Genomic DNA, 22,753 nt, shown 5'->3' on the forward strand with positions numbered 1-22,753 from the left:
TCCAAGTAGCCCTCTGAACCCCTGCCTCTCCCACTCCCTCTGCTGCCACCCTTGCGGCTGTCTCTGCTTTCTGAGACCCTGTGTCGGGTTCAGCGCGATGAGGGTGGAATAATGTGTCGAGAGAGCCATTGCTACCTTTTCGGGAGCCAGGGATCCCTCCGACGTTTCTCCCCATGTGCCTTTGTGCAATAAAGTTGTGATGCTCGCATGCAGCAAGCCTTGATGCCAGCCCTGCTAGCCTGCCCTCAGAACGGACTAGCTGGGGATCGTTGACCTTGCAGGAGTGGCTGTGTGACGTGGAACGGGCCATGCGCTGGACCCTGCGGGAGGTGCTGAGGAACTGCCGCCTCGCCTTGAAGAAGATGCTGACCAAGAGGGACAAGTGGGTGAAGGAGTGGCCTGGACAGGTGATGGACAAGGACAGGGTCGTCTTTAGCAGATGCGGCGCTGGGGTGCAAATATCCGCTCAGCACCCCCAATAGTGCTGGGGGGGTAGCGAAGCTGCGCATTGCCAGCCATGGGGGGTGTGTGTGTGCGCAACTCTCCCCCATGCCGCTGTGGGAGAGCAATCCCTGCAGAGGCTTCGGAGGGAAGCTGCGCGCTCGCCAGCCATATGTTTGATGGGGAGCAGCTGGCGGGCGTGCAGGGAAAGGGGAGGCCGCAGGCAAAGGCGCACAGCTCCCCCACTCGCTGGGGTGCCCCTGAGAGGCCGGCGCCCTGGCGCAACGAACCACTAAGCTGTATGGGAAAGACGGCTCTGGACAAGGCCAGAATATGGAGAGGGATGGGGTGGTCCACGCTGAGGACTTAGCCCACACCAAAGCAATAGTGGAACAGACAACCTTGGAAGGGGGTGGACTATCCTATATTGCAGGTTTTTCCGCAGAGGATGGCTGGCTGTTGGGGAATCTGTGACTCCTGCAGTCTAGGGGTTTGGACCAGATGACCTTTCCAAGTCTATGACTCTATTAGACTGTGCCTTGGGCACAGATTCTGGCCTGGCCTTTGACGCCTAAGGGGTGTGTGCTTTCAGGGCACACCCTTATTCTTGGAACTGTCATTCATGCTAATTGTTTTTAATACTGAATTTTAAATTGATATCACCAGCCCTGGGACCTGCTGATGAACGGTGGGCAGTAGATTTAATAACAGTAATCATACTCAGTACTACTCCATGCTAATTAGTGACCCCAGGAACTCTTTCTCTCCCCCTTCTAAGTTGTACTGACAAGCAGGACGTTCTCCCCCTTTCCCTTTAAATGCACGTTTGCGGGTGAATCGGAGATTCCAGTTGCCTGTGATGATGAGTGAACCAACCCAGAAGTATAAGCACCCACTCTTGAGTGTCTAGCAAAAGTTCTGACACTGAAAAAATTGGGGCCAGGCCAGTGGCGTAGCGTGGGTTGTCAGCACCCGGGGCAAGGAAAGTAATTTGCGCCCCCTAACCCGTGGATTTGCGCCCCCTAACCCTAACCCCCAGATGTTGCGCCTGGTGCGGCCGGCCCCCCTGCACCCCCACGCTACGCTACTGGGCCAGGCTTTGCTGGCAGATGCCTTCTCCCCCAGACTGGCAGCCCCTCCATGCTTACCCAGAACCCTCTCCTTGCAGATGGTGATCACCGCTAGCCAGATCCAGTGGACGGCGGACGTTAGCAAGTGCTTGGCCACCTGCAAGGACCGAGGGGACAAGAAATACCTCAAAGCCATGAAAAAGAAGCAGGTGAGACAGGGGCTGGCAGATCCACCCCATTCCTGCATGTGGGTCAAGGCGCCCACAGATGAGCACATGTGGGCCCCTGCGTCCCCTCAATTGAGAGCCTGACAAGATCTGCTTCTCTCTGGGATGTGTGCCTAGGGAACCCGAGTCCGAGGGACGTGCTGTCTTTTGCTCTCTGGCTATCCAGTGCTTTGGACGGGGTGGCCCTGCGAGGGACCCTCTAGGTGCTGCTGCCAGACTGCATCTCCCATCAGTCACTCCTGAGCATTGGCCACGCTGACTGGAGCTAGTAGGGGTTAGGGGACCCAACAGCACCTGGGGGGTCACAGAGTTACCCTAGAGAGCTGTCAGGTGACGAGGAGGAGATCAGCGTGTTGGAGGTGCCCACTTCAGGAGAAGTTCCTAGTGGATTGGGGTATGGGAATCTGGGACCCTGAGAGGAGTTTGACCCCAGGGAGGGTCCCAGTGGCTCGGAAGGTGGAGACGCCCTGAAAATGCCAGGTTCATTACGAAAGCCTTTAAGTCATCACGGCTTCTTGTTTTTTCACGCAGAGTCCCAAATTCCCAAGGGGCCTTCCCTTCAGTACAGCATGTAATGTGTTATTGGAAGTTCATATCCGGGTGTCCCTCTAGCGCATTTCTTAGATCTGTGACTCCCACTCCCCCACCCCCAACTCAATATGGCATCCCTTCCCGTTGTTTTTATGAAAACAAGATCCAGATCACTTTAATGCACCTAAGAAAGTTTTCCACCATTTCCCTGCTGCTTGGTCCGTCTCCCATAAAGAAAGCGGGGTGGGGGGAGCAAAGGGGGGGGCTGCCCATGAGGCTGCTGCCATGGCTGCGAAGGGTCTCAGGGTTGCAGAGCGGCCATTACGGCTTGCTTCTCTTGGCTGCTGCGTCTGCATCCCTGCCCCAGCCTCTGAGGAGGAGACATTTGGGGCACGATGACACCAATGTGGAATATGTCTCCGTTTCCATCTGAGGGATGTTGGAGGGTGTGGGGACTTTGGGCTCCCACGTTTGGGGCCCTGCCTCCATCTCCAGCCGGCCAGATCCTTCTGGAAAGGATCACGGGCAGGGCACAGAGATGGGCAACCCTCCTCCATGGTTTCCTGGCCCAACTGAAGCTCCATTTTGCCCGCCACAATCAGGCCCTTGCTCCCCGCGCAGGTGTCCATGCTGAACAAGTACTCGGAGGCCATTCGAGGCAACCTGACGAAGATCATGCGCCTGAAGATTGTGGCGCTGGTGACGGTGGAGGTCCACGCCCGGGATGTCATTGAGAGGCTCTACAAGAGTGGCCTGCTCGACGTGACGTCCTTTGAGTGGCTGAGCCAGCTTCGCCTCTACTGGGAGAAGGTGAGGAGGGCAGCTGACACGGGCCGGGGGGAGGCTGGGTGGTGCAGTGGGTGAGCAGGGACAGAGAGAGAGAGATGCATATTTACCGTGTGCCAGTGGTGAGCCGCCGCTGCCACCCTCCTCTGGTCAGCTAACAGTTCCCAGCCCGGTTAGCTCTGCGCCCATCCTTGAGTTCCGTTTCCCTCTGCTGTTTGTGGTGCGGAAGCACAGGAAAAACTGCTCTTGGGGAGGGTCTGAGCCTGGGCTGGAGCCTGCCTGTGTGTCTCTCGCCTCTTTTCTCACCCAGCGGGTGGCAGCCAGATTGCTTGGATTGGTTTGGAGCTCAAATGGAAGCAGCAGACTTTGGGCCTGCATCCTCTGAATGTTCAGGCCTCCACACCTAAGTGGCGTCTAGGAGGCAGGCGGGGAGGCTGCTGGGGGCTGCCCCCTGCACTGACCCTGGCTACCAATATGGCCTTGTGCGGCCTCCTTTGCTTTTGTGCTTGCCATCAGGAGAAGCCGGGTCCTCGCAGAGTTCCAGGAGCTGGTGTGAGGAGGGGAGAGCTGGCTGTCAGTCCAAGTTGAGACCACAGGAAGTGCCTGGGTCCAAAGCACAGCAGGGGTCAAGTCCAGAGCAAGGCAGCCAGGACTGGAGGAGCTGGAGGCAATGGTGGAGGGCCTAGAGTGCCGGAAGAAGCAGGATTGGATAAGTTCATAGAGGAGAGGGCTATTGATGCCTACTAACCATGATGGCAGGGACGTGGGTGGCGCTGTGGGTTAAACCACAGAGCCTAGACTTGCTGATCAGAAGGTCGGCGGTTCGAATCCCCGCAACGGGGTGAGCTCCCGTTGCTCGGTCCCTGCCAACCTAGCATTTCGAAAGCACAAAGTGCAAGTAGATCAATAGGTACCGCTCCGGCGGGAAGGTAAACGGCATTTCCGTGCGCTGCTCTGGTTCGCCAGAAGCGGCTTGGTCCTGCTGGCCACATGACCCGGAAGCTGGACGCCGGCTCCCTTGGCCAATAAAGCGAGATGAGGACCGCAACCTCAGAGTCGGCCACGACTGGACCTAATGGTCAGGGGTGCCTTTACCTTTACCTAATCATGATGGCTTTGTTCTGCCTGCCCCAGCCTGGTGCCCTCCAGATGTTTTGAGCTACCAGCTCTTTATCTGCCACATCCAGCATGGCCATGGGCTCACCCACACTTCTGGTTGCCCCATAATTTCTAGTCACAGGTCAAAAAGGTTCTTCTTCTTTTTCCGCCACTTTTCCTTGGAACACCCGTTGCTTACCGCTGAATTGGAACAAATGTCAATCCGCAGAGAACCTGATTGACATTTGTTCCGATTCAACAGCGGGACGAAAAAAGGAGCCTTTCAGACCTATGACTTGGAATCACCGGACAAATGGAAGTGTGAGTGAACCCCATTGATACTGGGGTTGATGGGAGCTGAAGTCCAAAACATCTGGAGAACACCAGGATTGGGAAGGAAGGACAGTTTTTAGCAATGTGGGTCCTGGGGGGAAAAACATGGGGCATCATGTGACTGCAAGTGACCGCTCTGTGTTGGTGCAACGTGAACAATGGTTTAAACGGCACAGTGCTTGGTCTCATGTCTTGAGTTAGCACATCTGGATGTTCTAAGAGAAGGGTGCCAGGTGCACTGGGGTTACCGTAGCAACACCAGCAAGGTCGTGTGCATGACTGGCTGAGTTGCTCACCTTCCCATTGGTTCAGGAATGTAGATACAGGTATGATAGTCTCTAGGGCATTGCTTTCATTATGTGAAGTCCTGTCCTGATGCTATCCTGGTTTGCTATCAGGTCTGACTCTGAATCTGTGGGATAGGGTTTTACACAGCAGCGTCAGCTAGCATGGTGATAGCGTTAGCGGATCTCTCCATATATAATCTTTACTTCAAAGACCAGAAGAACTGTATAAAGTCTATAGTGTTGTTTAGCATTGTCTTCTGTCTGGAGATGATAAGCGCTTTGTTACTTTGAGCTGTGTGGCAGAAGAGTTTTCCCCTTAACCGGGGATTCTGGAAGAAGCCATTCTCTTGCAGGAAGGAAATCTCTGAAAACTCTGCTGGGGCTCCACATCCTCCTGAGATGTGGTGAGCTACCAGCCGACTTCCACAAGTTCCCAACATCCCGCCACCCCTCTCCTATGGAAAATCTCTTTTTCAGGAGCTGGACGACTGCGTCATCCGGCAGACCAACACCCAGTTTGCCTATGGCTACGAGTATCTGGGGAACTCTGGGCGGCTGGTCATCACCCCACTCACCGACAGGTATCCCACGAGGGCTGTGAGCCCGACCAGGAGAAGCCTAGTGGTTTCTGCCCATGCAAGTTGGCATGCCATGAAGGGCTTGGTTCCAGCACTGACAGGCTACATCCTGGGTCTCTCTGGGTTGGAAAGGTGGGGGAATCTGCTGGGGGCAGCAGGAGGGAGCCTGGGAAGGGGAAGAGGCAGCTAATAATGTTTGGGGAGGGGTGAAAAAGAAACGAGGCAAGGAGATGGGCCCAGGTGGCCAGTGGGGAAGTGGGAAGCCAGTCGTGGGAACCCCTAGCCATCCTGCTCTACAAGAAGAACCTGAGATATTTGGGTTCCTTTGGCCTCTCTTCCGCAGGTGCTACATGACTCTGACCACAGCCCTCCACCTCCACCGGGGAGGGTCTCCCAAGGGCCCTGCAGGCACTGGCAAGACGGAGACGGTGAAGGACCTGGGCAAGGCTCTGGGCATGTACGTCATTGTGGTCAACTGCTCCGAAGGCCTGGACTACAAGTCGATGGGGCGCATGTACTCCGGCCTAGCGCAGGTAAGGGGAAGAGTCAGGTTCTGGCCCTGCTCCCAAGGGCTCCCCATGCCTGCCCTGGCCCCCCTCAAGCTCTCCACTTTGCACTCTGCCAACAGACCGGGGCCTGGGGCTGCTTTGACGAGTTCAACCGCATCAACATTGAGGTCCTGTCCGTCGTGGCCCAGCAGATCCTCTCCATCCTCTCGGCTTTGGCCGCCAACCTGACGCGCTTCACCTTTGAGGGCCACGAGATCAACTTGGTGTGGTCTTGCGGCATCTTCATCACCATGAACCCAGGTGGGGAGGCCGGGAGGATCGTTCTGGGCAGAGGTGGCGTCAGGCTTCGGGGAATTCTGTCCCTCCCCCGGTGGCAGCAAGAAGCAGAGAAAAACAAAGAAGAGTTCTTACTAATGAGTTTTTTCAATCATCACAGCAAGAGATAAAGGAATGCAGTCTCTCCTGTTAATGTCATTGCTCCAACTGAGCTCCTCGCCCCTCCCTTCCTGTCAACAGCACTTCCCCTTACGGTGGCGGCCAGGGGCAAATTGTTTCTGATTCCTTTGCTCTTGCAATCTCAACGAACGCCATGTTCTGGGAGAAGGGGGGGTCAGAAATACTATCCAGTGATAGTGTGTCAGCTGGCTGCTCTCTGTCTCCTCCTCCTCTTCTCCCAACACCTCCTGTCTCTTCTGTTCACCTGTCTCTGAGCTGTGACCTTCCTCAAACCACTGCTGTAATTCAATACTGCCTTCCTCTCCCCTGGAAACTTCAGGAAGGGGGGGCGATCTCCACCATTCCTCCTCAATCCCGTCCCCTTCATTCCAGTCCCTGACAGGTGGGCTAAGCGGGGGGGGGGATGCCTCCACCCGTGGACATTTGCCAGTGCTTCCGTGTTCCTCTTGGCAGGTTACGCCGGACGCACGGAGCTGCCTGACAACCTCAAGTCGATGTTCCGCCCCATCTCCATGGTGGTGCCTGACTCCACGCTCATCGCTGAGATCATCCTATTTGGGGAAGGCTTCAATAACTGCAAGGTACTGTTGGGATATAAGGGACACGGGTGGCGCTGTGGGTTAAACCACAGAGCCTAGGACTTGCCGATCAGAAGGTCGGCGGTTTGAATCCCCGTGATGAGGGAGCTCCCGTTGCTCGGTCCCTGCTCCTGCCAACCTAGCAGTTCGAAAGCATGTCAAAGTGCAAGTAGATAAATAGGTACCACTCCAGCGGGAAGGTAAATGGCGTTTCTGTGCGCTGCTCTGGTTCGCCAGAAGCGGCTTAGTCATTCTGGCCACGTGACCTGGAAGCTGTACACCGGCTCCCTCAGCCAATAAAGCGAGATGAGCACCGCAACCCCAGAGTCGGTCACAACTGGACCTAATGGTCAGGGGTCCCTTTACCTTTACCTTACTGTTAGGATGGTTCGGGGAGGAGGGGGCGGGAGCGCTTTGCTTGGGCAGAGCGGGTGAGCGGAAAAAGAGCACTCCCAATGAGGTTCGCCAAACTGTCTCCTCCCCTTCTCAGATCCTGGCCAAGAAGGTTTACACCCTCTACTCGCTGGCTGTCCAGCAGCTCTCCAAGCAAGACCACTACGACTTTGGCCTCCGGGCGCTCACGTCCCTGCTCCGCTACGCCGGGAAGAAGCGCAGGGTGCGGCCTGACCTTTCTGATGAGGAGGTGAGGAGCCCCCTGCCTTCGGCAGTTGTGCTGCAAAACGTTGCCAGCACAGAGGGGCCATAGCTCAGCGGCAGAGAGCCTGCCTTGCGAGCCAAAGATCCTGTGGCCAAGCTTGAAATCCAGGAGAGCCACTGCTGCTATCAGTCTGTGTAGACAATACTAATCTAGGTGGACCAATGGTTTGGCCCCTTTTAAAGCAGCTTCCTCTGTTCCTGGAAGGCTAGTGGTTGCCAAGAACTCTGGGGTTGGAATGAAGAGGAAGACACTCGTAACGTCGCTGTTGTGTGTGCTGGTTTGGGAGGGGATATGACCTTCGGCTCTCCATGTCTGCCTCTTGTGGCTTTATCAGTCACGCAGCCGCTCCTTTATGCCACGGGGTCTTCTCTGGGGTGCTTCATGGAGCGCTTGGCACCCTTTTTTTGCCCCCACATACCCTCCGACCAGCTCTTCCGCACTCTCCGCTTGCAGGTCCTCCTCATGGCCATGAAAGACATGAACATAGCCAAGCTGACGTCCGGCGACGTGCCTCTCTTCAACGCCATCACTCAGGACCTCTTCCCAGGCATTGAGTGCCCCGTCATCGACTATGGGAAGGTCAGCCATCCCGTCCCCTCCCTGCCCCACAGGCATTGCCTCTTCTTCTCGGGAAATCTGGCAAGAGCCCCACCCAGTGCTGAGCTGCTGCTCTCCAATGGAAGCCCCTCGCAGGTGCAACCCACCAACCCACTGGAAGGCTTGATGGTAGCGGTGGAAAAAGCAGGGACTTTATTGGGAGAGAGGATCGTAGAATTGTGGAGTTGGAAGGGGGCATGAGGGTCATCTAGTCCAACCCCCTGCAAGGCAGGAATCTTTCATCTACTGTGGGGTTCAAACCCACAACCCTGGTATTGAGAGTCTCATGCTCTACTGACTGAGCTAAGATGTGGCATGAAAAACAAGGTGTTGCCTATGCAGCCTTCTAATCCGGGTACTTCTTTCTTTCTTTCTTTCTTTCTTTCTTTCTTTCTTTCTTTCTTTCTTTCTTTCTTTCTCTCTCTCTCTCTCTCTCTCTCTCTTTCTTTCCCCCTCCAGCTCAAGGAAGTCCTTGAGGGGGAGCTGAGAGAAATGGGCCTGCAGGTGATCCCCTTCACCATCACCAAGGTGATCCAGCTGTACGAGACCAAGAACTCTCGCCATTCCTCCATGATCGTGGGCAACACGGGCAGCGGCAAGACCGTCACCTGGCGTGCCCTGCAGGCCACCCTCTGCACCCTCTGCAAGAGCGGAGACACGACGGCCAACATAGTCCGGGTCAGTGGGAAGCTCCTTCGCCTCCCTGGTGCCTAGCTCTCCGACACAGGCACTTGCCTCTGCCAAGTCTGGCTGCCTCCTCCTCTTCCTCCACCACCTCCTCCGGGGCCCATCCCAGACTTCTTCTGGGACTTGCTGGGCTGGGTGGGGCTTCTTCCCCAATGTCCACTTTTCCTGTGGCCCCCCTTGCTGGCTGGCTTCTCCGCTGCATTCTTTCCTTGGGACAGGAGGCAAGTTGATCGCCCTTGATATAAAAACAGGGGGCAGGATTACCCTCAACCCTCTAGCTTCCGTTTGCTTCTCCCCAATTGGATAGCCATAAAAAGTAAATAAAGCACAGAGGTCTCTCCGGGTCTTAGCTAGAAAAACGCACCTTGCTTCCTCCTGACTTTGTCTCCCCCGTCCCTCTCTTCCTCCCACCTTCCTGCTCTCTTTCCTTGCTGGGCCTGCCTGCTTCCAGGAGTACCCCCTGAACCCGAAGGCAGTTTCCCTGGGCGAGCTGTACGGAGAGTACAACCTCAGCACCAATGAGTGGACGGATGGCATTCTGTCCAGCGTCATGCGATTGGCTTGTGCAGGTACACCAGGGCCCCTTCCTTCACTCCTGCCGTGTTGCTAAGAGAGAGAGAGAGAATAAGAGAGAGAGAGAGAGAGGTATCAGAGTGCCTTCCTGCTTAGATGCCACACTGTCTCAGACCTATAGGGACACATCTTCTTCCCTGGGGGCAACTGAGTCCTCCTGCCCTGCATGCAAGGCTGAGTCCGGGATACTCAGAGGCCCCAAATGTATAACAGAGCAGACAAAGGGCTTGGATGGTGACACCCACAGGGAACATAAGCAGAGCTGTGCTGGGTTAAACCTCTCTAGCCCATCATCCTGGAAACCCAAGAAGCAGGGCAGAAAGGCAGCCACTCTCCCCTCTTGTCTTCCCCCATTGTCTCATATTAAGAGCTACACTGCTCTGAATCTGGAGGCTCCATTTTGCTATCCGTAGCCGGCGACAATACTGCTATCTTTTATGAGTTTGTCTCCGTTCCCCATTTAAGTCAGTGGCCGCTGCCGCCCCATCTGGTGGCAGCCAGTTCCACAGGAGATGCTTCTGCCCCCATGATGATCGGGAGCCAAAGTGCGTGTGCGGGAGCTGAGCCCCTCCTGTCCTCCTTGTTAACTGCTTGTGGCCACCGAGTCTGAGCCATAGAGAGGCTGTGCAAAGCATGCTGGTGGGTGACCCATGTATTTGGGGCAATTTCCCACCCGCTATCAAGGCCAGCTGTGAATTTTAGGCAGCTAAAGGTGGAGCCCATGTCACTGTACAGGCGCCCGGGGAGCTTAGGGGGCAAAGGAGAGGCCTTGCTTGGGCAGAGGCCTCAAACCACAGACTTCTCTGACTCAGCTCTGCCATAACTCCTGCTTTCTCGTCTCCAGCCCTCACTGGCGGTTCCTCATCTTTGCGTCACCTTTGCTGTGGCCTGGCCAGCCTTCCCCCTGCCTGCCTGCCTGCCTGCCTGCTTGCCTCTCAAAGACCATTTCCTGCCCCCCCAGCAAGGGGGGGGGCACAGCCCAAGGAGCTGCTGGATGTAGCCAGGAGGCACCGGGTGCCTGCTTTGCGGGGGGGTTTCCTCTTGAGGGCTGGGGGCATTGAGACCCAGGCCTAGGGTGGGGGGAAATCTGTGCTGAGCCTGGGACACTGTCGCCTGCCTCTCCTCAGGCCCCCCCAACCCCCCCCCCAGCTCATGCCGCTTTGCCTGATAGCCTCACCCTGAGGGGGCACCGGTGATTATCTCCGAGTGCCGGCAGGAGGCCTCCCGCGGGCATTTGCTTTTTCTCATGCCAGCGGGGCGATGGCACTGCCGTTTCTAGGAAACGGTGGGAGAAGGAGCGGGGGAAGGCCTTCCTCTGACCCCAATCTCTATGATAATTGAGGATGGGAACCTGTTGGCATGCATGTTGATTTTGGGTGGGCGAAGGTGACCCACTGTCTTTTCCTCTCGGGGGATCCCTGCTCTGTGCTGGAGGGCTGGCTGCTTTGCAGGAGGGGGGGGCACAGGGAACAGAGGATCGAAAGGCAAGGAAGAGGGCGAAATATTGGTCCAGGCTGGGGCATTGGGCTGCTTCAGAGAGACCCTTGTCGCTTATGGGTTTCTTAATCAGTTTCCGACCCCTTTCCTTCCACCCCCCTGCCAGTACAGTGTCTGACTCTCTTGTGAAGCAGATTGGAAGACTTCTGGGGTTCTGTTTGTGCTGCTGGGGCTGCAGTGTTGCGTGTGGCTAGCTACCTCACCCCTCACCCCCCCCCCCCACTGTTTGGATTACGCTGAGCTAGATGGTAACAGGGGTGGCTTGACTCATGTGCCATGACTCAGTGCCAGACTCGGTTCCGCTTGCCCTTGTAAACCTTCTGAATGCTGGTGGGGGGACATCGACCCCGATTTGCACTTGAGTCAAATGATTCCAACTGCCTGCTTGAAAGATAGCCCCCGCGAGTGAAATAATCAATGTGAGCAGCGGTGGGAACTGGCCTTTGGAACGACTCCCTTGCAAAGCTGAGTGTTGGTTCTTGCTGGGCTGCTCCAGCTCTGTGGTCTGTTTTCCACCTTTGGGCATCTGAGGCCCAGACCTTTGCTTTCCCAGCCAGGCCTTGCTTCCCCCCGCCCGTGGATGGTAGCTCCTAACACTCTAACCCAGACTCCTGTCCCCATCTGACCCCCCCACTGCAGGACTTCTCCCTCAACCCCAAAGCCCTGAGCCTGGGGGAGTTGTTTGGGAGGTATGACCTTGCCACCAGCGAATGGCACGATGGCGTTCTGGCTTCCATCATGCGCGAGGTCTGCACAGGTATTTACCCTCCGGGAGGCCCACCTTGGCCGTGCCAGCTGCCTGCCTTGGCTGCCAATCACTCTTCCTTTCTGAGCAACCTGGCACCTCTCTCTGTCTCAGACAATCAATCTCTTCAAACAAGACCTTGGAAGAAATTCTCTGCTCTGCTTTGGAAATTTCTGTGTGTTTCAATCCGTTCTGTGTCCCTGGTGCCCCCCCCCCCCCCGTTGCCCCTTGCTTGTTGGCCAGCCGCTGTTCTGTTCCCCTGAATTACAGAATTTGGCTTTCAGGGAATCCCAGCCCTCACTTTTTTGAAGGGCATGTTTCTAGCTCTCCTTGATGTAGGAGCGTGAAAAAGATGACTGACGAGTCGGCTAAAGGCTCTATCTGGTATGTCTTCCCAAATACATTTAAGGAGCCAACAAAGATCTGAGCAAAAGAGCCCTCTCTTCTCTGGTGGCTTCCAGCAGCTGGTACTCAGAAATGTTGTTGCCTCAGACCATGGAGGTACAGCATAGCCCCTGTGGCTAGTAGCCATTGACAGCCTTTTTCCTCCATGAATTTGTCCAACCCTTTTTTGTCAAGCCCTTTAAGCTGTTAGCCACCCAGTCGAACTCTGGCTGCGGCTCTGCCAAGACTCAAGGAGAGGCAATTTTTCCTCAGCCCTTAGTTATATATTGTGGCTTCCATGTAAGGTATACAAAGGAGGGCAGCGAATTCACTGTCCTGAGATCCTTCCTGCTGCAGCCCGGGAGGCAGGAATCCGCGTTATGGACTCTGAGTTCTTAACGTTCCTCTTTGCCCAGACGAGAAACCCGACGAGAAGTGGATCCTCTTTGACGGCCCCGTGGACACGCTGTGGATCGAGAGCATGAACTCTGTCATGGACGACAACAAGGTGCTGACCCTCATCAATGGCGAGCGGATCGCCATGCCCGAGCAGGTAGGTCCGAGCTGCCCCCACAAGCCTGCCCCTCCAGCAGCTCCTTGGCCAGAACTGATTGGTGGTTTCCATTCCCCCACAGGTTTCCCTGCTGTTTGAGGTGGAGAACCTTGCCGTCGCCTCGCCCGCCACCGTCTCTCGGTGTGGAATGGTTTACACGGACTACAGTGACTTGGGCTGGAAGCCCTACGTCCTTTCCTGGATCGAGAAGCGCCCAAAGGTATTTGAGGAGGGGGGAGCTGTGGGTTGTAAAAGCGACCGGGTGCCGGGACCCCCGCGGTCGAGTCTGTCCTTTCCCCCCACCCTGTTCTGCGCTGCTCATTTCATACACCCAGGAGAGCTGAATTCCCACTCGGCCACGAAGCTCCCTGGTGGATCTTGGGTCAGTTGCTGCCTTCTCTCAGCTTAACCTACCTCACAGGGTTGTTGTAAAGGATAGAATGGGGAGGACGAGAAGTACATATGCCACACTGAGCTCCTTGGAGGAAAGGCAGGACATAAACATTAGCTACTGACCGTGTGAGGGTCAGGGTCAGGGTCAGATTTTGGTTTGATAAGGCCCTAAGCGATCAAAGGTAATGGAGCCCTTTATATATCCAGCTGTCCTTCGTCAACAACAAATTGTCGTCGTGTTTTGTGTTGAATACATGCTCTATGGTCATTTATGGACCTCATAGGTATCTCAAGCCATTTGCACCTGTTGCTATGCAACCAGTCCATGCAGAATGTAGGCACCCTATATATAGAAAGGAGCAAACCAGTGATATTTTAGGGAGCAGGCTAGCAGACGGGGCCCGTGACTTACATCATAGGAACCTATGTAACACAAAACACTGTTGCTGTAGTTGGTTTTATTTGTTTTGTATCTTATATTTTGGAAATGTACATCCAGGTTTTTTTTCCCCTTTAATTTTTTTGGGGGGCCCTAAGAGAGTGGGCCCCTAAGCTGTAGCTTGTTTAGCTTATACGTAAATCCGGCACTGGTCTGGGTGGGATGGAGAGGTTCTAGGGAAGCCCTGAAGGGACAAATGTGGGTTTGCGGGGGTCTTCAGGAGGAGCAGATCAGGTAGTTGACAGTCAGCGAGCTTCCCTTTGCCCCCGTCTCCTCCGTCTCAGACCGAAGCGGAAACCCTGCAGCGGATGTTTGACAAATTTACCAACAAGATGCTGACCTTCAAGAAGGACAACTGTCAGGAGCTGGTCCCTATCCCCGAGTACAGTGGGATCGTGTCTCTCTGCAAGCTGTTCACATCCTTGACGTCGTCTGATGAAGGAGTAAGTGGCAAGCGAGGGCCAGTCAGCCGCTCCAGAGGCCCTGGGCGCATCATCAGCCTCCGCCCTCCTCAGGCCACCTGGCATTTGGGGTGTGTTATGTCAAGGATGGCCCCCTTGCCTGTCTCTAAAAAAAGAATTATTAAGAATATTACAACGAGTTAAAGTAAAAAAGAAAGAAAAAGGGAAAGCATACATAAAACATTTTAACAGACAGGGGAAAACAATAACAAAATGACATTGAAATATAATTAAGATTACAGAACTATATAACATATATGTAAATGCATGAACTTATTGTTTTCCTCAGATATACAGTGGTACCTCAGGTTAAGTACTTAATTCGTTCCGGAGGTCCATTCTTAACCTGAAACTGTTCTTAACCGGAAGCACCACTTTAGCTAATGGGGCCTCCCGCTGCCGCCCTGTGATTTCTGTTCTCATCCTGAAGCAAAGTTCTTAACCTGAGGTACTATTTCTGGGTTAGCGGAGTCTGTAACCTGAAGCGTCTGTAACCTGAGGTACCACTGTACATCGATTCATGGGTGACAATGGTTTCCAAAAATACATTCCAAATACAGTTGTACCTCGGAAACTTTGCAACTCGAAAGTTTTGGCTCTCGAACGCCGCAAACCTGGAAGTGATTGTTCCGGTTTGCGGATGTTCTTTGGAACTCGAACATCCGATGCGGATTGCTTCCAATTGGCTGCAGGAGCTTCCTGTACCCAATCGGAAGCTGCGCCTTGGTTTCCGAACATTTTGGAAGTCGAACGGACTTCTGGAATGGATCCTCTTCGACTTCCGGAGGAGGGCAACCAAAATGGTCAAAGGCCTGGAAACGATGCCTTATGAGGAACGGCTAAGGGAGCTGGGCATGTTTAGCTTGGAGAAGAGGAGGTTAAGGGGTGATATGATAGCCATTTTCAAATATATAAAAGGATGTCACATAGAGGAGGGAGAAAGGTTGTTTTCTGCTGCTCCAGAGAAGTGGACACGGAGCAATGGATCCAAACTACAAGAAAGAAGATTCCACCTAAACATTAGGAAGAACTTCCTGACAGTAAGAGCTGTTTGACAGTGGAATTTGCTGCCAAGGAGTGTGGTGGAGTCTCCTACTTTGGAGGTCTTTAAGCAGAGGCTTGACAACCACATGTCAGGAGTGCTCTGATGGTGTTTCCTGCTTGGCAGGGGGTTGGACTCGATGGCCCTTGTGGTCTCTTCCAACTCTAGGATTCCATGATTCCGAGGTACGACTGTATCATTAAATTTGTCCAGATCATAGAATGGTAGCGTTGGAAGGGACCACGAGAGTCATCTAAGTTCAGTCCCCTGCAATGCAGGAATCTTTTGCCCGACTTGGGGCTAGAACCAACATTCCTGAGATTCAGAGCCTCATGCTTTACCAAGTGAGCTATCCCAGCACTGTTAAGTTTTGTTCCTAGGGAGGTAGCTTCAGCGGGTTTGGGGGGCAGTGGGTCTGAGGAGAGCTTTTCTGAACCCCCCAGCTGAATCCTGCGGACAGTGAAAACTACTCAACGGTGGTGGAGATGTACTTCATCTTCAGCATGATCTGGTCCCTGTGTGCAGCCGTGGACGAGGAGGGCCGGAAGAAAATCGACATCTTCCTTCGAGAGATTGAGGGCTCCTTTCCTAACAAGGTCACTTGCATGCACTTCCCACGAGGGATGGCAGCAATGGGTGGGGTGGGGTGGTGCTATGAGGCTGAGCCAAGTCCTGCAGCTGTTGAGCTTGCTGGATAAAGGTAAAGGTAAAGGTACCCCTGCCCGTACGGGCCAGTTGTGTCCGACTCTAGGGTTGTGCGCCCATCTCACTTAAGAGGCCAGGGGCCAGCGCTGTCCGGAGACACTTCTGGGTCACATGGCCAGCGTGACGAAGCTGCTCTGGTGAGCCAGCACCAGCGCAGCACGTGGAAACGCCGTTTACCTTCCCGCTATAAAGCGGTACCTATTTATCTACTTGCACTTTGATGTGCTTTCGAACTGCTAGGTGGGCAGGAGCTGGGACCGAACGACGGGAGCTCACCCCGCCGCGGGGATTCGAACCGCCGACCATACGATCGGCAAGTCCTAGGCGCTGAGGTTTTACCCACAGCGCCACCCGCGTCCCTGCTTGCTGGATAGGCTACCCCAAAGGTGAAAAGAGGGCATGTGAGTTAATAGACCTAAAGGGAGGTGGGCAAGAAAAAATGGGTCTTCTCTCTCTGGTGTTAACGGAGAAATCTGAGGGCTCCCTTGGACAAAAAAATCAAGGACACCAGCCAGGAATACCAGAGCAAAACAGCAGCCAGTAGGCTTGGTCTTTATTGAAGACTGTCGTGACAGGACTCCCACCTGCCACAAGGTGGAACAAGATGGAAGCCCCGAACAAAAGAGCCCCCAAACTTTTATTAGCTGCTAATCCCCATGTTACACCCCCCAAACTACATCACTAATAGATCATGAAAGGGGAGGTCTGGTGGCAGTAATCTGAGCATCCTAGACCCTGCCCCATAGTTCCCCTTGCCCTCCACCAAACACCCATCAAGTGTAACAAAAGAGATATTTACATTTCCCTTTTTCCCAGCCAAGTTAATCACACCCTTTTGTCTTCATCTGGGTTTGTTATTTCTGGGATGGCTACCTGTCTGGCACTCAGGTATCAGGATGCCAGGGATTATCACTCAAGCAGAGGGGCTGCTGAGGAGCTGAGCTCACGTGTCTATATGAATTTCTGAAGTTTTCCCTGTGAGCCAGTACATAGATAACATTTATCAGTGAATTCTTACATTTGGTATCGTGCAGCAGAGGCCCTTTGAATAGATAGGAAGAAACCGCGATGGGGTGTTTTGTGGGGACAAATCACAAAAGTCACAAAAGTGATTGTGCTGATTTTGGTAGTGGGCTGCATGCGCATGGTATCTGCTGGAGGGGCAACACCCCCCCCCAACCTATACATAAATCCCTGCAACCCTGGGAAGGTGCACAGGGCATCCTTTTTGCCCACCTAAGAGCCAGTTGCAATGAAAAACCCTTCCACTGCCCAGAGAGATCCATGATCCAGGCCCACCTTTAGGCCTCTGCAAGGACTGCTGAAAATACACCCCTCTGACAAGCTAACTTCTTTCCCTCCCAGGATACAGTCTACGAGTATTACGTTGACCCCAAGCGGAAGCAATGGTCTTCCTTTGAAGATAAACTGCCCAAGATGTGGAGGTACCCATCCAAGTAAGTAAACAGCTTTTTGCATGTTGCCCAAGATAGAGGACAAGCCTTCTCTGCCAGTCCCAGGCAGGGAAGGAGGAGCTTAATGGGCGTGTGACTCAGCCCCTAAAACTTAAAACCTGTGTTCTTCAACCTTCTGTAGCTCAAAGTGGTGGCTTAGTGTGGGTTGCCAGTGCCCGGGGCCACTCAAAAGGGGTGGGTAAGAGGGAGGGAAATTCATGGTGTACACATGCGCATTCAATTGCTTAATGGCGTCTGCATCACCCAGGAGATCACAGACACAGAGATAACAAAAAAAGAGTCGTCTGAAGAGGTCACTTCCTGATTCGCGTGGAGAAGACATTTTCAGTGAAGCCCAGTGATGGAACAGCTGATTTGAGACAGCACTGGGCATTGAAATTTTGTGCCCCCTAACAATTTTGTGCCCGGGGCAACTGCCCCTGTGAACGCCCCCCATGTTACGCCACTGGCTCAAAAGCAGTAGGACAGCGGCAGGAGAGGCAAAGGAGAGCCCTGCCTCATACGCTCCATGCCAGGTTTATGGGATTTGCTGCCACAAGATGTGGCAGTTGGGAAGAAAATAGTGATGGATGAGGCAGAGGAGGAGGAGACGGGAGTCCAGGAATGGCCGTTCATAGCCAGGAGGGACTATTGCCTTCAAGCCTGGGGAGTCGGCCTGTGTGAGAAGCAGGTTGCTGGGTGAAGTGGACGTCTGCTCTAGCCTAGCAGGGCCCATCTGAAGTTCTTACACGTAAAGAAAGTAGGAGGGAGAAGCAGCTAAAGGGGCACCACGGAGAACGGGCTCATTCTAGGGATGGCGGTGTCCTGTCTTCATTATGTGTGTGTGTGTTGGAGGGTCTCAGGCGAGTTTTTTGTCTCTTGCAGCAGTAGCAGGGTGTGAGTGACAGCAGAGGGGCACCTCTACGATACACACATAGTTACCCCCCCCCCCCCCCGCTCCCTTTGCCTCCCTTCTCTTGTTTCCCGCATCCTTTCCCTTTCTGGCTCCTGAGCAGCCTGCCTTTGCCGTGCCACCGAGTCGCTCGGCCGATCTTGTTCTTCGAGCCAGTGGCTCGGATCCATTTCCCGCCCCTTGCTCCCCTAATCCGATCAGTGGCCTGAAATTGCCGGAACGTGGTCCCCGAGCTGCCACGGGCCGCCGGCCGCCTGCATCCTCGGAAGCCGGGCGGAGGGACAAGCCTTCATTAACGGTGGCTTCCTTCCAAGCTGTCAGGCTCTGGCGGGGGTGACAGCTGCGCCAATTGCGTCTCGTGTCGGATGTCTTCATGCATTTAGGCCAGTGTCCTTCCTGGAGCCGTGACAGCCACGTCGGGAAGGACCGGAACGGCCCCCGGGGCTCTGGCGCCCTGCGTGTGTGTAAGAGGGAGGGGAAGCAGCCAAGCTTTGGCAGGTCCCAAGCATGGCAGGAGCTGATGCCTCGCCCCTGGGGCTGAGCCCGGATCTCCCCTTCTCTTCCCAGCGCCCCCTTCTACAAGATCATCGTCCCCACCGTGGACACCATGCGCTACAACTATCTCGTCGACGCCCTCATCTCCAACCAGAACCCAGTGCTGCTGGTCGGCTTGGTGGGGACTGGCAAGACCTCCATTGCCCAGGGCGTCCTGCAGACCCTGGACAGCACCAAGTGGGCTGTCCTGGTCATCAACATGTCCGCTCAGGTAACAGGTTGAGGGAGGGGAGGGTCCTGGCACACCCCACGCATGGGCTCCAGGGACGTGGGCAACGTCTCTGTCAATGCAGGCCTCACGCTCCCCTCCCGCCTTTGCAGACCACGTCGACCAACGTCCAGAGCATCATTGAGAGCCGGGTGGAGAAGCGCACCAAGGGCGTCTATGTGCCTCTGGGCGGGAAGAGCATGATCACCTTCATGGACGACCTCAACATGCCTGCCAAGGACCAGTTTGGCTCCCAGCCCCCCCTGGAGCTGCTCCGCCTGTGGCTGGACTACGGCTTCTGGTACGACCGGGCCAAGCAGACTATCAAGTACATCAAGGTGAGGGCAGGATACGGAGCCAGACAAATTGCCCAGTGTGCAATTGCTGCGTGATGGTTTCTTCTTTGGAACAGACGCTCTTGGGGCAGGGGGATCAGGATTGGAACCCGGTTGCATACAGGTGCGAGTTACGCTTTAAACCCAATAGCAGCGTTGATTTCTGTCAGCGCCACGGCAGAGGGGAGGACGTTGCTCTGCACCCCACAGACCCAGCCTTGATTTCCCCCTCTGATGCCCTGCGGCCCTGTTTGCGAAAAGACAATAAAATAAAAATAAAAACCCAGACACGTTGGGCGCAATTGCGCATTTAACGTAATTGTCTGATTTGGCTCTCCACCGTTCAAGAACTCGGCAACCTACAACCAGAGACGACTGTGCACGGAATACTTGTTGTTGTCTCTTTCCGGGAGGCTGCGCATCTGAATTTCAGGAGTGTGCGGTGGGGGGGCCCAAGAATGAGCGGGAGGGCGTGCCGCGCAGCAGAGCCTCCCGGCTGGAGTGTGGCGCATGCCACTGCAGCTATTACAGCCTCCACTTCCACTCAGGCCCCCCGATTTGTATGCTGCCTGCCTTCCTCCCCCCCCCCCCACCTCCACCTCGGCGGGGTCCCTCTAGACTGTTTAGTCGTCGCGCTACTCAAACACTTTTATGGAAAGAGGCGGGCGGAGGTTGGGCGGGGGGAGAGCGAGAGCGAGAGCGAGAAGTCTTTTATTTTCTTTTGGTTTTGATCCGTTGCCTGTTTGCCTTCCCCCCAGGACATGTTCCTGATGGCAGCCATGGGGCCCCCCGGAGGAGGGCGAACGGTGATCTCTAGCCGGCTTCAGAGCCGCTTCAACCTCATCAACATGACCTTCCCCACAGTAAGGGCTGCTTTGGTCTACGCAGGCCGGCTGGGAAGCTCCGAGGGCAGGGGTTAATCAGGCAACCACAGCCGCAGGCGCCGCCTGACTCGCCCCCCCCCTCATGCGTGCGTGTGTCCATGCAGGCAACCTGGTTTGGTGGCGAGGGGCTCGTCCAGCTGGCCTTTTGGCTTCCAGAGTCTTTCTGAGATCAAGGGGGAAAGCTCCCCTTTCACCTCCACACACCCGAGGTGCCCGCGGCCTTTTATTTTCCTCTCCTGCATAATGCAGGGCCTGTTGTCCAAATCCAAGTTGCCCAGGAGGCGTGGGGAGAGCTTGGCACGGCGGACGATGGCGCTGGCAAGGAAGCGGCGCCGGCCCGAGATGAATCCAAAATGGCACCTCCTGCTCAATCACCCGCTCGTCCCATTCAGGGCGGGACTGGGCGGTGCCCGTTGCTGGGAACCACAGGAGGGCAAGGAGTCTTGTGCTTGGATCCTGATTGCAGGTTTCCCATAATGGGCATCTGCTTGGCCGCTGTGAGAACAGGGCGCTGGACTAGGTGGGCCGTTGGCCTGATCCAGCAGGCTCTTCTGATGTTCTTAGACCCATTGAAATGAATGGACAGGACGAGTTTGGGTTCATTCATTTCAATGAGTAGGACTTAAAGGTAAAGGGATCCCTGACCGTTGGGTCCAGTCGTGGCCGACTCTGGGGTTGTGGCGCTCATCTCGCTTTACTGGCCAAGGGAGCCGGCGTACAGCTTCCGGGTCATGTGGCCAGCAGGACTAAGCCGCTTGTGGTGAACCAGAGCAGCACACAGAAACACTGTTTACCTTCCCGCCGGAGTGGTACCTATTTATCTACTTGCACTGTTGTGCTTTTGAACTGCTAGGTTGGCAGGAGCAGGGACCGAGCAACGGGAGCTCACCCCGTTGCGGGGATTCGAACCGCCGACCTTCTTATTGGCAAGTCCTAGGCTCTGTGGTTTAACCCACAGCACCATCCACGTCCCACCGAGTAGGACTTAGTTGGGCACAATTCCCTGCAGGAGTGGAGAGGAGGGCTTCCTGCTGCCCCATACCCACGACGGTCCAGCTTTGTCATACCTTTATGGTCAGGCTGGGGGCTGGGGGGGCTGGGATAAGCTGAAGTGTATGACTGAGCGAACGATTGATTCCCACCGAAGTATTTTAAGCCACTTCTCTTCCTTCCAGTTTCCAGTTTCCCTAACCTCACAACAGCTCTGCTAGGCAGGCTGCTGTTATTCCCATTTTGCAGACGGGCCTCACAGGACCCTGGCTGAGGCTAGGGAGTGAACGGTGCAGCAGGAGCGGGACCTTAACCCCCGCAGGGCCAATAAGGAGAGTGGGAGGGTAGTATGTGTACTGGGGAGCTGGCAGCCCTGGGCTGGGAGTGTGAAGATTAGCTGTTCTTCCTGGCTCTTCTCTGCCACCACTGGGGGTGTTTTCTCTCTCTCTCTCTGGACTCTGCTACTTCCTCACCCTAGAGCAGAGCAGGAAGAGCAGGCTGGCCCCTTGCTCCTCACAGGGCGGCCTTGGGACTCCTGGTGAGGTTGGCAACTCGTGGCAAGGATTTCCCGCTGAGCTGTGATGCCCATCACAGAGATGGACAGGACTAGTTTGGGCTCATTCATTTCAATGAGTAGGACTTAGTGCCCCCTGTGCATTGCAGGGGGCAGGAGTAGATAACCCTTTCAAAGCTATAGTTCTGTGAATCCTTGGGAGAAACCCAGGACAGCCCAGAAGGGGGAAGGTGACCCCCAGCTCCAACGCAGCAGGTGCTGGTATGGGGGGGATGCCACCCCATGTCATGCCCTCACCCTGAACAGGACTCCCAAATCCGACGCATCTTCGGCACCATGATCAACCAGAAGTTGCAGAATTTCGACGAGGGACTGAAGCCCCTTGGGAACACCATCACCGAGGCGACTGTGGAGCTCTACAACAACGTCGTCCAGCGGTTCCTGCCCACCCCGGCCAAGATCCACTACCTCTTCAACCTGCGCGACATCTCCAAGGTAAACAGAGGCCTTCTCAGACTCTGGGACTGTTCCCTACAAGCTCGGAAGGGCCTTGGGGGCGGGGAGGGCGGTAGGGGCGGCAAAGAGCCTGCGGAAGGGGGTGCCGCAGGTGAGGCTCTGTGGCCGGGAAACGATGGCGCGGTCACGCAGTGCTTCCCCATCCTTCAGAAGCAGGAATGGGAGGCAGGTGCCTTTTGATTGATGCCGCTGCAAACACAAGGAGGGGGGCAGATCACCCACAAGTTCTGGGCTCATTCTGCCTCAGGCAAGGAAGCGAGTCCTTGTTAGCTCTCCACAGCTTTGAGTTAGAGAAGCTCCTGTCTCTCCCCCCCCCCTTCGCCTTTCCCCTCAGTGTCTTCCTGACATCTTCATTTCTCTTTTGCCAAATGCTGCGGCTTTCTCAGAATCAGAATGTTTCCCACCCCTTATGTCTTCTGCCTCCTACATCTTACAGAAATGTCGTGGGGTTAAGCCAGAGACACAGGGGAGGCTTCTAAGCGGCGGCTGTACATATCTGCATTGCCCTCCATCTAAAGCAGCCTCCTTCCAACCAGGTGCTCTGAACTACAACTCCCACCAGTCCACAGCCAGCCCAGCTGATGTGGGAGTTGTAGTCCAAGGTTGGGGAATGCTAGTTTCACCAGCACGTCGACAGAATGTGCCTTCCTCTGGGGCCTTCCTCTGCCTGAGACCCGGCAGATCAGGCAGGATGGATTTTTTCCTGCGTGTGCGATCCTCTGTGCCAGCCCAGAGGCTGGGAGCATTAGGATTCCA

General features: G+C 55.1%; 1 protein-coding gene across 1 annotated transcript in view; it reads left to right on the forward strand.

Moving 5' to 3' along the window:
• Nucleotides 1-22,753, forward strand: part of DNAH2 (dynein axonemal heavy chain 2) — a 150,159-nt gene that overhangs the window by 81,620 nt on the left and 45,786 nt on the right. The window contains exons 33-52 of the mRNA XM_083472428.1: nucleotides 282-407; nucleotides 1,610-1,720; nucleotides 2,891-3,079; nucleotides 5,251-5,354; nucleotides 5,695-5,884; nucleotides 5,980-6,160; nucleotides 6,770-6,897; nucleotides 7,385-7,537; nucleotides 8,006-8,131; nucleotides 8,609-8,827; nucleotides 9,288-9,405; nucleotides 12,452-12,588; nucleotides 12,671-12,808; nucleotides 13,705-13,863; nucleotides 15,367-15,519; nucleotides 16,994-17,085; nucleotides 18,563-18,761; nucleotides 18,872-19,096; nucleotides 19,852-19,956; nucleotides 21,788-21,976. Of these exons, the coding sequence (XP_083328554.1) occupies nucleotides 282-407; nucleotides 1,610-1,720; nucleotides 2,891-3,079; nucleotides 5,251-5,354; nucleotides 5,695-5,884; nucleotides 5,980-6,160; nucleotides 6,770-6,897; nucleotides 7,385-7,537; nucleotides 8,006-8,131; nucleotides 8,609-8,827; nucleotides 9,288-9,405; nucleotides 12,452-12,588; nucleotides 12,671-12,808; nucleotides 13,705-13,863; nucleotides 15,367-15,519; nucleotides 16,994-17,085; nucleotides 18,563-18,761; nucleotides 18,872-19,096; nucleotides 19,852-19,956; nucleotides 21,788-21,976 (3,042 nt within the window). The remainder of the gene's footprint in view (nucleotides 1-281; nucleotides 408-1,609; nucleotides 1,721-2,890; nucleotides 3,080-5,250; nucleotides 5,355-5,694; nucleotides 5,885-5,979; nucleotides 6,161-6,769; nucleotides 6,898-7,384; nucleotides 7,538-8,005; nucleotides 8,132-8,608; nucleotides 8,828-9,287; nucleotides 9,406-12,451; nucleotides 12,589-12,670; nucleotides 12,809-13,704; nucleotides 13,864-15,366; nucleotides 15,520-16,993; nucleotides 17,086-18,562; nucleotides 18,762-18,871; nucleotides 19,097-19,851; nucleotides 19,957-21,787; nucleotides 21,977-22,753) is intronic.

Source organism: Podarcis liolepis (assembly GCF_965112155.1).
Source record: "Podarcis liolepis genome assembly, chromosome: 13".
Lineage (NCBI taxonomy): Eukaryota > Metazoa > Chordata > Lepidosauria > Squamata > Lacertidae > Podarcis > Podarcis liolepis.